At 34.5% G+C, this 12,201-nt stretch overlaps 1 protein-coding gene across 1 annotated transcript in view; it reads left to right on the top strand.

Moving 5' to 3' along the window:
- The first annotated feature begins 2,358 nt into the window (after positions 1-2,358).
- The window catches only part of LOC123234439 (gastric triacylglycerol lipase-like), a 29,240-nt gene continuing 19,397 nt past the window's right edge, over positions 2,359-12,201 (top strand). The window contains exons 1-2 of the mRNA XM_044660339.1: positions 2,359-2,463; positions 2,664-2,781. Coding sequence (XP_044516274.1) covers positions 2,359-2,463; positions 2,664-2,781 — 223 coding nt within the window. The remainder of the gene's footprint in view (positions 2,464-2,663; positions 2,782-12,201) is intronic.

Here is a 12,201-nt window from a genome sequence, read left to right on the forward strand (position 1 = left end):
CTCAAGGCTAAAAATTGTTGATGGGGGTGGGGTCTCCTAAATTGAGTCACAAGACTGATTAAAGATAATTTTTTCCAAAGCATTGCTCCTCCATTCCTTTTCATTTCATTTCAAGTTTCTCTGGCATTGAATAGCAGAAGAACAAGTTTCCATCCTCTACAGATGAATCAATGTGACCTCCTCCAGGAGTATTTAGACTCTGATCTGATGTGTCCTCACTGATGTTTCATCAGGGCGTTTGGTTCAAAGGAACTTTCAAGTATTTGATTCTTTACCTCCTCCTGAGTTGTACTGCTCCACATTCCTTGTGGTCTCTCTCGTGTCTCTTTAACTTTATTCCTCCAGTTCTCCCCTTTTAGTTGTCCTACTCCTTTAAGCCCTAGTGTCTTCCATTTCAGAACTATAGAGGCTTCCGAGGACCAGCCAAGAGAATCAAGCTGAAATCTCCCTTCTTTCTATGGCACAAGGAGTTCCAATAAGGTAAGCTTCCAAATACCATGAAGACTCCAAGAGACCCTATTAGGGCATGTTATATTTGGTAGAACAAAATAAAATGCAATAATAAATCAATGACTGTATTCAAGTGTGAATTACAGATTGTGACATGTTACTCAACATTGTAATATCCAGATCAAATTAATCTCCAAAATTCAATTCAAATTGATTAGAAGGATAAAGTCCAAGTAGAACACAAAAAAGTGACCAAGGATATTTTGAAACTAGAAGCATGGAGGAAATTTGGATTTTATTGGCTTTGTAATCAGAGGATATTGGTTTAAATATCACCTCTGGCATAATATAACCTTAAACAAGTTATTCATTTTCCATAAGACTAAAATTTCCTCATCTCTAAAATGGGCCTCATGGCCACTGAGTTTTGAGTCTTTGAGTTTTCAGTCTACCATTCTGAGATCTTATGACACACTTCTACTTAGTTCACAATCCTTTCCAAGTCACTTGATTTCCCTAGTTCCCAATTTTCTCATCTATAAAATGAAGTGGTTAGATAAGAGGATTCAATTTAACAAACATTGATTGAGAAGAGATGCTGGTGCTGAATATGGAGATCTGGGAGTCATTTGCATAGAAAACCTTAACTGTATTTGTTATCCAAGGTTCAATCCAAAGCTCTTTTTTATGCTCTCTTTATACCTTCTCTCTACTTCTCCATCATTTTCTTTATGTCCTTCTCCCTATCATCTCCCCTTCTCAATTTGTCTGTCTGTTCCCAACCCCAGCACACATACTACTCCAGGAAGAGGAGTGGTCATACAACTTAGATCCTATTGCCATTTTCAGACCCTCCATTCCATGTGCTTCTCTTATCCTATTCAATTTTAAAATTTTAGATTTTTAGATCTGGCCTCCAGATCATTCCCCATCTTTTCTCAGAGAGTTCTGTATCTGGCCTCTCTTGAACCCAAACCCCATGTCATAACACTCTGGTGTTATAACCAGAGTCATAACACTTCAACTATCTGAATTGTAACTCTCAGTCACACAGAGAAATGAATGGCCATTTCTTGGTCTCTCTACCACCAAACTGAAATTCCTCATTTAGATCAGAACCTTTCCCTTTTCCTCAGTTATACTGAATGATTGATTTCATTCTTACTGTAACTCTCCAGTCACAAGAAAATCAAGGAAAGTGACTCTGCTTTCCCAGCCCATGAACCCCTATTCTGGGATTTCTTTCCTGCAAGTAATCAGTTCCATTCATCACATCCTCTACCCTTGAATCTTTGGACCAATTTCTTTATCTTTCTACTTGTGTTTTCATACACCAGTCTTGGATTAACCCAACCACCACCCTTTCAACTCATTCTCCATTGTGCTAAGTAGAACAGGAGGAAGACACTCAGCTTTGCCCAGATTGACTTTTGATCACAGTTTCCCAGCAATAGTTTTAAAACTTCACCTGTCTCTTTCAGCTTCCTATAGTAACCATCTATCACCCAACATATGCTTTTTGTAGGATATGACATCATTAATAAGATGAATACTCTTTTCTCCCAAATATTATGCATAATTTTCTCTCCATAACATTCTTTTCATTTTGTTAAGTCTTTTTCATCAAAGGCAATTTCTCTATTTGTTCCCCTTAGCTCACCACCTCCTGACTCCCTGGAGAGTCTCCTCTGTAATTATTCATCATTCTTTCTACCTTTCATGCATGTTTATCCACTGGCTCATGACTCTGGTATCTTCAAGAATTCCTTTCTGCATCTTAGCCAATAATGATAATTATTTATAGTTTTCTATTACTGGTCTGATGCTTTCAATCTATGTTTCTAAGATCATTGTCCTTGTCAATGCTTATGCAGTGCCATTAATCTCCATGCTCCAGGTGAAAACAAAATGTGGATATTTGTCATGGCAGCATTTATAATCCAGGCACTGGGAACAGAATGTCATTCCTGTTTTCTCAAAAGACCTGTGAATCCTGAAGTTCTTTTAAGTGCTGTAAGTTTTCTACTTATTAGGAAAAATCACATTCAACTCATTGCTCTATATCTATGATTTCAAATTTTTGTTAAAATTTAAGAGTTTGAGCACTAGCAGTAGAATAATCATATGTGTATTAGGAAACAAAATAATGGAATTGAAATGGTAAAAAATGGATTGCCTGTTCTCTAGACTGAATGCAGCTTTTCTCCAACTAGAGTCAGATCATTTGCTACTGGAAATACCCACTTGAAGTGCATGAAGTTGAAACTGCTGATTCATATATCCTTACCCTTCATAGAATTCCTTATGGAAGAGCAGGCAATAAAGTACCAGGTATGTACCAAGTGAAAGATACCCAAGTTTGGAGGACAAGTATCAGGGGTGGAATCCCAGCCTTTTGTTTACTGGCTATGTGACCGTGGGCAAACCACTTCCCTCTGGGCTTCTCTATTTTCCTTTTTTCAATGGGAGGGTTATATTGGATAAATTAATATCCATTCCACCCCTAACAATTTTTATTCTTAAGTGAAGAAATACTTCTGAGCTAAAGGCTATGTCTTCCCTTTAGAGAAAAATAGAATAGGAAAAGGATTTTGAAGTCAACTGGACTATGGAAAAGGCTTAAGAAACCTCTCTTATCCAATGGAATCACATCCACCACTTTTTCTAGAATTCTGGTTAGAGAAGGACCTGACAATAAAGTTAAAGACAATGAAGGGTGGGTGGCTATCCAAAATCTGGGGTGAAGGGAATGTCTAAGTTCTCTTTGTTTTTTCCAAGGAAGAGTGGCCGGCAAGTCTTTTTCTGTTAACCCATGTACTCTTGTACATGGTTCTCTGGGAGAATACTTCATGATTCTTTGATAGACTAGAGCCCCAAGCTCAGACTCAGGTACTTCACTCAGCCCTTAGCAGACACTCATGCAGAGACAACTAACACCAGAGCTGGTTCATACCGACTGGCTTATTTCTTTTTTAAATTTTTTGGTTTTTATTTAGAATATTTGTCCATAGTTACATGAGTAATGATTATCCTCTCCCTTTTCTTTCTCCCTACAAGAGTTGCCAAACAATTCCACTTGGTTATATATGGATCATTTTTCAGAACCTATTTCCATGTAATTCATATTTGCAGTAGAGTGATCTTTTAACATCAAAACCCTAATCATATTCCTATTCAATTAAATGATTGATCATAAGTTTTTCTTCTGCATTACTGTTCCCACAGTTCTTTCTCTGAATGTGAATAGCATTCGTTCGCATAAGTTCCTTTGGATTGTCCTGGGTCATTGCATTGCTGCTAGTAGGAAAGTTTATTACATTTGATTGTGCCATAATGTATCAGTCTCTGTGTAAAATTTTATCCTGATTCTGCTCCTTTCTCTCTGCATCAATTCCTGGGTATCTTTCCAGTTTACATGGAATTACTCCAGTTCATTTTTCCTTTCAGCACAGTAATATTCCATCACCATCAGATGCCACAAGTTTATCAGCCTTTCCCCAATTGATGGATGCCCCCTCATTTTCCATTTTTTTAGCCACCACAAAGAATGCAGCTAATAAATATTTTTGTACAAGTAGTTTTCCTTACTATCTCTTTGGGGGAAAAAATCCAAGAGTGGTATGGCTGGGTCAAAGGGTAGGCAATCTTTTAAAGCCCTTTGAGCATATTCCCAAATTGTCCTCCAGAATGGTTGGACCAGTTCACAACTCCAACAGCAGTGTATTAGTGTCCCAGTTTTGTCACATCCCCTATAACATTTATCACTTTCATTAGCTGCCATGCTGTCCAGTTTTCTAGGTCTTAGGTGGTACCTTAGAGTTGTTTTAATTTGCATTTCTCTTATCAGGAGGGATTTAGAACACTTTTTTCATGGGCTTATTGATAGTTTTGATTTCTTCATGTGAAAACTTCCTACTCCTGTCCCATTGCAATTTGTTGATTGGGGAATGGCTTACATTTTTGTAAATTCAACTGAGTTCCATATATATTTGGGAAATTAACCCTTAGTCAGAGAGTTTCTTTATAAAAATGTTCTCCTGGTTTGTTGTATTCTTTTTTAATTTTGGTTACATTGGTTTTATTTTTACAAAACCTTTTTAATTTGATATAATCAAAGTCATTCATTTTACATTTTGTAATGTTCTCCATTTCTTGCTTGGTCTTAAATTTCTTCTTATTCCACAGATCTGACAGGTATACTATTTTATGTTCATCTTATTTATTTATGATTTTGCTCCTTATATTGAAGTCATTCAACTATTTTGAATTTATCTTGGTATAGGGTGTAAGATGTTGATCTAAACCTAATATTCCCTATGCTTTCCCCCCCAATTTTCTCAGCAGTTTTTGTGAAATAGTGGGTTCTTGTTTCAAAAGCTGGAATCTTTGGGCTTATTGAACCCTAGCTTGCTGAGTTCATTTACCCCTAGTCTATTCCATTGATCCACCCTTCTGTCTCTTAGTCAGTACCATATTGTTTGATGACCACTGCTTCATAGTACAATTTAAGATCTGGTACTGCTAGGTCCCCATCCTTCACATTTTTTTTCATTATTTCCCTTGATATTCTTGATCTCTAGTTCTTAGATGAACTTTGTTATATTTTTTCTAATTCTATAAAAAAGTTTTTTTTTGTAGTTTGATAAGTATGGAACTTAATAAGTAGATTAATTTGGGTAGGATTGTAATTTTTATTATGTTAGCTCATCCTACCCATGAGCAATTAATGTTTTTCCAGTTATTTAGATCTAATTTTAAATGTTTGAAAAGTGTTTTTTAGTTGTGCTTGTATAATTCCTGTGTTTGTCTTGGTAGATAAATTCCTAAATATTTTATATTGTCTAGAGGGATTTTAAATATAGTTTCTCTTTCTAACTCTTGGTGCAGAATTTTGTTGAAAATATATAGAAATCCTGATGATTTATGTAGGTTTATCTTTTCATCATAACTTTGCTATAGTTGTTAATTGATTCCACTAGTTTTTAGTTGATTTTCTAGGATTCTTTAAGTATACATCATAACATCTGCAAAGAGTGATAGTTTAGTTTCCTCATTGCCTACTTAATCCCTTCAAATTTTTTCTAGAAAAAAATTAAATAAATAGAGGGGATAATGGGCATCCCTGCTTAATTCCTGATCTCATTGGGAAGGCTTCTAACTTTTCCCCATTGAGGATGATACTTGGTGATGGTTTTAAATATGTACTGTTTGTTTTTTTGAGAAATGGTCCTTCTATTCCTATACTTCCTAGTGTTTTCAATAAGAATGAGTATTGTATTTTGTCAAAGGCTTTTCTGCATCTATTGAAATAATCATGTGATTTCTATTGGTTTGATTATTTATATAATTAATTATGTGGATGGTTTTCCTAATATTAAACTATCTTTGTATTCCTGGTATAAATCCCATGTGGTCATAGCAGATAATTATTGTGATAACTTGCTATAGTCTTTTTAGTAGTATTTTACTTAGATTTCTGCATCTATATTCATTAAGTAGATTGGTTTGTAGTTTTCTTTCTCTGTTTTTGGTCTGTCTGCCTTTGGGATCAATATCATATTTGAGGCAAAAAATGAATTAGGGAGACTCCTTCCTTGCTTCCTTTGTAAAATAATTTGTATAGTATTGGGATTACTTGTTCTTTAAATGTTTGATAGAATTCACTTGTAAATCCATCTGGCCCTGAGGATTTTTTCTTAGGAATTTTCTTGATGGCTTGTTCAATTTCTTTTTCTTAGGTGAGATTATTTAAGTATTTCCTCTTTTTTAATCTGGGGTATTTATATTTTTGTAAATATTTACCTATTTCACCCAAATTGTCATATTTATTGCCATAAAATTGAGCAAAATAGTTCTTAATATTTACCTTAAATTCCTCTTAATTAGAGGTCATATTACCCTTTTCATCTTTGATACTGTTAATTTGATTCTCTTCTTTATTTTTTATTAGATTAACCAGTACTTTATCTATTTTATTTGGTTTTTCCCAAAGAACCAGCTCCTAGTCTTATTTATTTGTTCAATAGTTCTTTTACTTTCAATTTTATCAATTTCTCTTTAATTTTTAGAATTTCCAATTTAGTTTTCATCTGGGGAATTTTAATTTATTCTTTTTTTAACTTTTTAAGTTGCAAGCCTAATTCTTTGATCTCCTCCCTGCAAATTTTGTTGCTATAGGCACTCAGAGATATAAATTTCCCCAAATATTGATTTGGCTGTATTTCATAGGTTTTGATATGATATCTCCTCATTGTCATTCTCTTTAGTGAAGTCTTTAATTATTTCTATGATTTCTTTTTTGATCCACCAGTTTTGAAGAACTAGATTATTTAGGTTCCAATTAATTTTAAATTTGACTTTCCATGGACCCTTAAGTATAATTTTTATTTCATTATGATCTGAAAAAGTTGTATTTATTATTTCTGCTTTTCTGCATTTGTTTGCATTATTTCTATGCCCTAGTACATGGTTGATCTTTGTATATGTATCATGTACTGCTGAGAAGAAGGTATATTCCTTTTTATTCCTATTCAGTTTTCTCCAGATATCTATTAACTCTAATCTTTTTAGCATTTTATTCATTTTCTTTACTTCTTTCTTATTTATTGTTTGGTTTGGTTTATCTAGTTCTTAAAGGGGAAGTTTGATACCCCCCCCCATAATATGGTCTTACTACCTATTTCCTCCTTGAGCTCCTTAATTTTTCCTTTAGCAATCGGAATGCTAGGCCATTTGGTGCATAAATGTTTAGTAATGATATTCCTTCATTGTTTATAGTACCCTTTAACAGAATGTAATTTCCTTCCTTATCTTTTTTACTCAGATTAATTTCTACTTTAGCTTTGTCTAGTATCATGATTGCTACTCTTGTTTTTTTTACTTTAGACGACACATAATAAATTCTGTTCCAGCCTTTTACCTTGAAATTGTGTGTGTCACCCTGCCTCAAATGTGTTTCTTGTAACCAACATATAGTAGGATTCTGGTTCTTAATCCACTCTGCTGTATGCTTCTGTTTTATGGGTGAGTTCATCCCATTCACATTCAGCATTATGATTACTAACTGTATATTGCCCTCCATTATATTATCCCCTTTAAATCCTTCTCTATTCTCTTTTTCTCTGTTCCTCCTTACCAATGTTTTGCTTTTTGTCAATCCCCCCTCTTCTTCCACCCTCCAATTATCTCCCTCTTCCCTTGTTTTATTTCCCTTCTAATTCTCTGTGGGGTAAGATAGAATTCTATACTCCAGTGAGTAGGTAAGATGGAATTCTATACCTTAATGACTATACTTGTTTTACCCTCTCTGAATCTTTTACAATGAGAGTAAAGTTTAAGCATTGCCTGTCACCACCCTTATTGTCCCCTCTCTACAATGATTTTCATGCCTCTTTATGTTATATAATTTACTCCATTCTATCTGTCCCTTCCTTTTTCACTCAGTGCAGCCCTCTCTTTCAGCCCTTGATTAATTTTTACATAACATTCATATACATACATATCTTATCATACATATCATTTCATATCATCACATTTACATATTCATCATATCATCATACTCAACTTACTTCTCCACCCTCTTTCTGAGTAAATGACTTCTATCTTCTCTACTACTGAGAATAATTTTTGAGAATTACAGAAATCCTCTTTCCATGTAGACATATAAACATTTTGACCTTAATGAGCCCCTTAAATTTTCTCTTTCTTATTTACCTTTTTGGGTTTCTCTTGTGTCTTGTGTTTGGATTTCAAAATTTTGTTTAGGTCTGGCTTATTCCTGAGGAATGTTTGGGATTTCTACCTCATGGAATATCTATTTTTTCCCTGAAAGAATATATTCAGTCTTGCTGGATAGGTGACTCTGTGTAGTAAACCCAAATCTTTTGCCTTCCTGTATATCATATTTCATGCCTTTTGGTCCTTGAATGTAGAAGCCACTAGGTCCTGTGTGGTCTCAATTGTAGCTCCATGGAATTTGAATGATTTCTTTCTGGCTGTTTCAAGTATTTTTTCCTTGGCTTGGTGGCTTTTGAATTTTGCTATTATATTCCTAGAAGTTGTCATTTGAGGATTTCTTTCTGGAAGTGATCTGTGAATTTTTTCTATTTCAATTTTATTTTCTTATTCGAGGATCTCTGGATACTTATCTTTGATCATTTCTTGTTATGATATGCAAGGTTTTTTCTTGATCATGGCTTTCAGGTATTCCAATAATTCTCAAATTGTCTCTCCTAGATCTATTTTCCAGGTCAGTGGTTTTTTTTTCAATATTTCATGTTTTTTCATTCCTTTGATTCTGTTTTATTGTTTCTTGATTTCTCATGAAATCATTAGTTTCTAGATGGTCAGTTCTGTTTTTTAAAACCTAATTTTCCTCTGTCAGTTTTTATTCTCCTTTTTTTAATTGGACCATTTCTTCTTGCATTATTTTTCTTTCTCATTTCATCACTTTCATTTCTGCTTTCATCACTTCCCTTTCTCTTTCCCACTTTTCCTCTGACTCTCTTAATTGGTTTTTGAAATTGTTTTTGAGTTCTTCAAGAATCTGTGTCCAATCCATATTTTTTTTTGGACTTTGGATGTGTTTCCTTCCTTTCATTTCCCCCTTCTGTGTCTTCACCTTGCTCTTTGTCTCCATAAAAATTCTTAAGAGTTAGGTGTATTTTTATTGTTTACTCATTTTTTTCTATTTAATTATAGGTAGGCTTGGGATGATGGTCTGAGGGCTGAGAGCTCTTAGAGCTTAGAGTCCCCTCCCCCTGATGATTCAATTAACCCTTGTGATGCTGATAGCTTAAAGACTTGCCTAGGCTTAGATGTAAGCTTTTGATCTCATTCTGATATTAATCAAGTCAGGGGCTGATCAAATTCTAGCCTCAGGCTTAGTCTCAAGTTTTTGGTCTCACTATGTACTTGATCCAATCAGGCACACCCTTGATTTTCCTGTCTTGGAACTCCATCCTGAGCTTTAGGCATAAAGATCAGTACTTAGTATTTCTTATTATCATCCATCCCAAAGTGTGAATCAAGTCCTTGTCCCAAGCCTAGACTGGAATTACCTGTATTGGGGTTCTAGACTTCTCCACAGGTTTGAAATTTCAAGAGATATGGGTTGACTTGTACCTCTATTTGTTCAAGCAGAGTCTCAGGATCTTGATGTTGGCTCAGGCATAGGTTCCTGAACCTTGGACAGAAGATATGAGGTGGGGCTGGGTGGATTGCTCTTCCCTCCTTTCTCCTACTTCTTGGTGGGTCTGTTCTCCTCTTATCCCAGTTCCCCAGATGTTCATTACCTACCTTTTGGGTTTTTCCTCTTCTTGAAAGTTGTTTCACTTTGTCTCCTTGTTGGTTCTTTCACTCCTATATTCATTTTGTGGTGATATTTTAATCTTGGTTAGAGAGGATTCTCATGATGGCCCAGAGCTCCTGAGAATTACTCTAAGATCTTGCCTCCCCCCCACCCTCAAAGTCCCTTGAGTGGCTCATTTCAATGAAAGTGTCTCCTGAGTTTCCTTTGATCCTTGTGCCAGATCCCTGAGAGTTGTGGCATCTGACTAAGTAGAAGCTCTGGTATTCTGGAAGAATTCTATCCTCCTGCCACTGGAAATTGAGAGCCATTGGTGGTAAGTCAGAGAACCTCAGTTTTAGTGGTAGCTCCATCTCTAACACATCAAGTAGCCTTAATCACATCCCTTCTATTCTCTATGTGTTAATTTCAATGTTTATCAAATGGGACAGTTTGGTAGTACAGTGAATATTTGGATTAGAAGTTGGAGTAGATTTGAGTTTGAATCCTTCCTCAAATACTTTGTAATTATGGAATTCTAGGCAGATCATTCAACCATTTCTATTCTCTGTTTCTTCATCTGTTAAAATGAGAATAATTTTAAAAATCTACCTTACAGGGTCATGAAAATCAAACTAGATAAACTCTACCAATTTCTATTATTATTATTACTATTTTAATCAAGCTATTCCTAAAATCCCCTTCTAATTCTTGAAGCTTATCTTGTTTCTAATCTGGACATGGCTAAAATAATCGTCTCCTCCATCACTTTGCTTACTTCAGAATGTCACTTTCTACAGAGCAGTTATTGATTCCTGTATGCCTATTTCTGAATAAATGAGATTCATATGGGAACATTGGATTGAATGGAAATGACTAATGAACTAAGGATAAGCACCCTATTGTTCTGGAGTTGGTTCTGGAAATGCATATTATAAGAAACATTCTTTTTTTTAAAACATAATATATTATTTCCCCCAAAATTCACATGAAGCCAATATTTTACATTTCTTTTTCAAAATTTTGATTTCCAAATTCACTTCTTCTTTGCATTCCCCCCCCCATTCTTTGATCTCTCTTACTGAAGGTGGTAAACAATTTGATCTAGGTTATACTTGTGTGATCATGCAAAGCATATTTCCATATTATCCATGCTGTGGAAGAAGACTCATATTTTAAAAAAAACCATGAAGAAAATAAAGTGAAAAATAGGATGCTTTGATTTGTATCTAGACTCCATCAACATGGATAGCATTTTTGGTCATGATTTCTTCTTTTATCGTATGTTCCTGAGAATAGATGTCATTCAGAGTTGATTACTGTATGATATCACTGTTACTGTGTACAATGTTATCCTGGTTGTAGACATTTTATTTTGCATCTGCTCATGCAAGTCTTTCTAGGTTTTTCTGAAATCCTACTCATAATTTCTTATAGCACAATAATATTCCAATACAATCATATATGGCAACTTGTTGATCTATTCCCCAAATGATGGACAGTCCCACATTTTCCAATTATTTGCCACCTGAAGAAGAAGTAACATAAACATTTATGTACAAATAACTCTTTCCATCACTTGAGTTTTTTCTTTTTAGGGTACAGGCCTAGTCATGCTAATGGCATTTTCCTTTTCTTTCATTTATACCAGTCTGACAGGTATGAGATGGCATCTCACAGTTGTTTTAATTTGCATGTCTCTAATCAATATTTTAACACTTTTGCATATTAGTATATATACTTTCTCTTTCTTTATCTGAAAACTGCCTTTTCATATCCTTGGACCATTTATCAATTGGGAATTGACTAATATTCTTATAAATTTGACAGAGTTCCCTGTATTTTTGAGAAATGCTGTTATCAGACACATTTCCTGTGAAACTTTTTCCCATTTTTCTGCTTTCCTTGCAATCTTTGATTCATTGGTTTTGTTTGTGCAAGACCTTTTTAAGTTTAATATAATCAAAATCATCAGTTTCATATCTGGGAATGCTCTCTCTTTTTGGTCTTACATTCTCCCCTTATACATACATCTGAGAGGAAAACTGTTCCATGCTCCCAAAATTTGCTTATAGTATCACTATTTATGTTTAAAGTATGTGCTAATTTTGAACTTATCTAGGCATATAGTATAAGATGTTGGTCTATTCATAGTTCCTACCATTCTGCTTTCTATTTTTCCAAGAGGTTTTTGTTATATAGTGAGGAATTATTATTTTATTTTAATTTTTTTAATACATTTAAAATTTTAAAAATAGTTTTCCATGTTTTCATGATTCATTTTCCCCCTCCTCTCTTCCTTCCCCCTTCCTAGAGCCAACAAGCAATTCCACTGGGTTGTACAAATACTATCACTTGATACCTATAGGAAATATTATTTTAAACAAAAGGTAAGTCTTTTTTTCCTCTGATGGATGACTATATTTCCAACTCTTAGCTCCTGTGGTTTGCACATTTCCCTGGGA

Source organism: Gracilinanus agilis, chromosome 2 (assembly GCF_016433145.1).
Source record: "Gracilinanus agilis isolate LMUSP501 chromosome 2, AgileGrace, whole genome shotgun sequence".
Lineage (NCBI taxonomy): Eukaryota > Metazoa > Chordata > Mammalia > Didelphimorphia > Didelphidae > Gracilinanus > Gracilinanus agilis.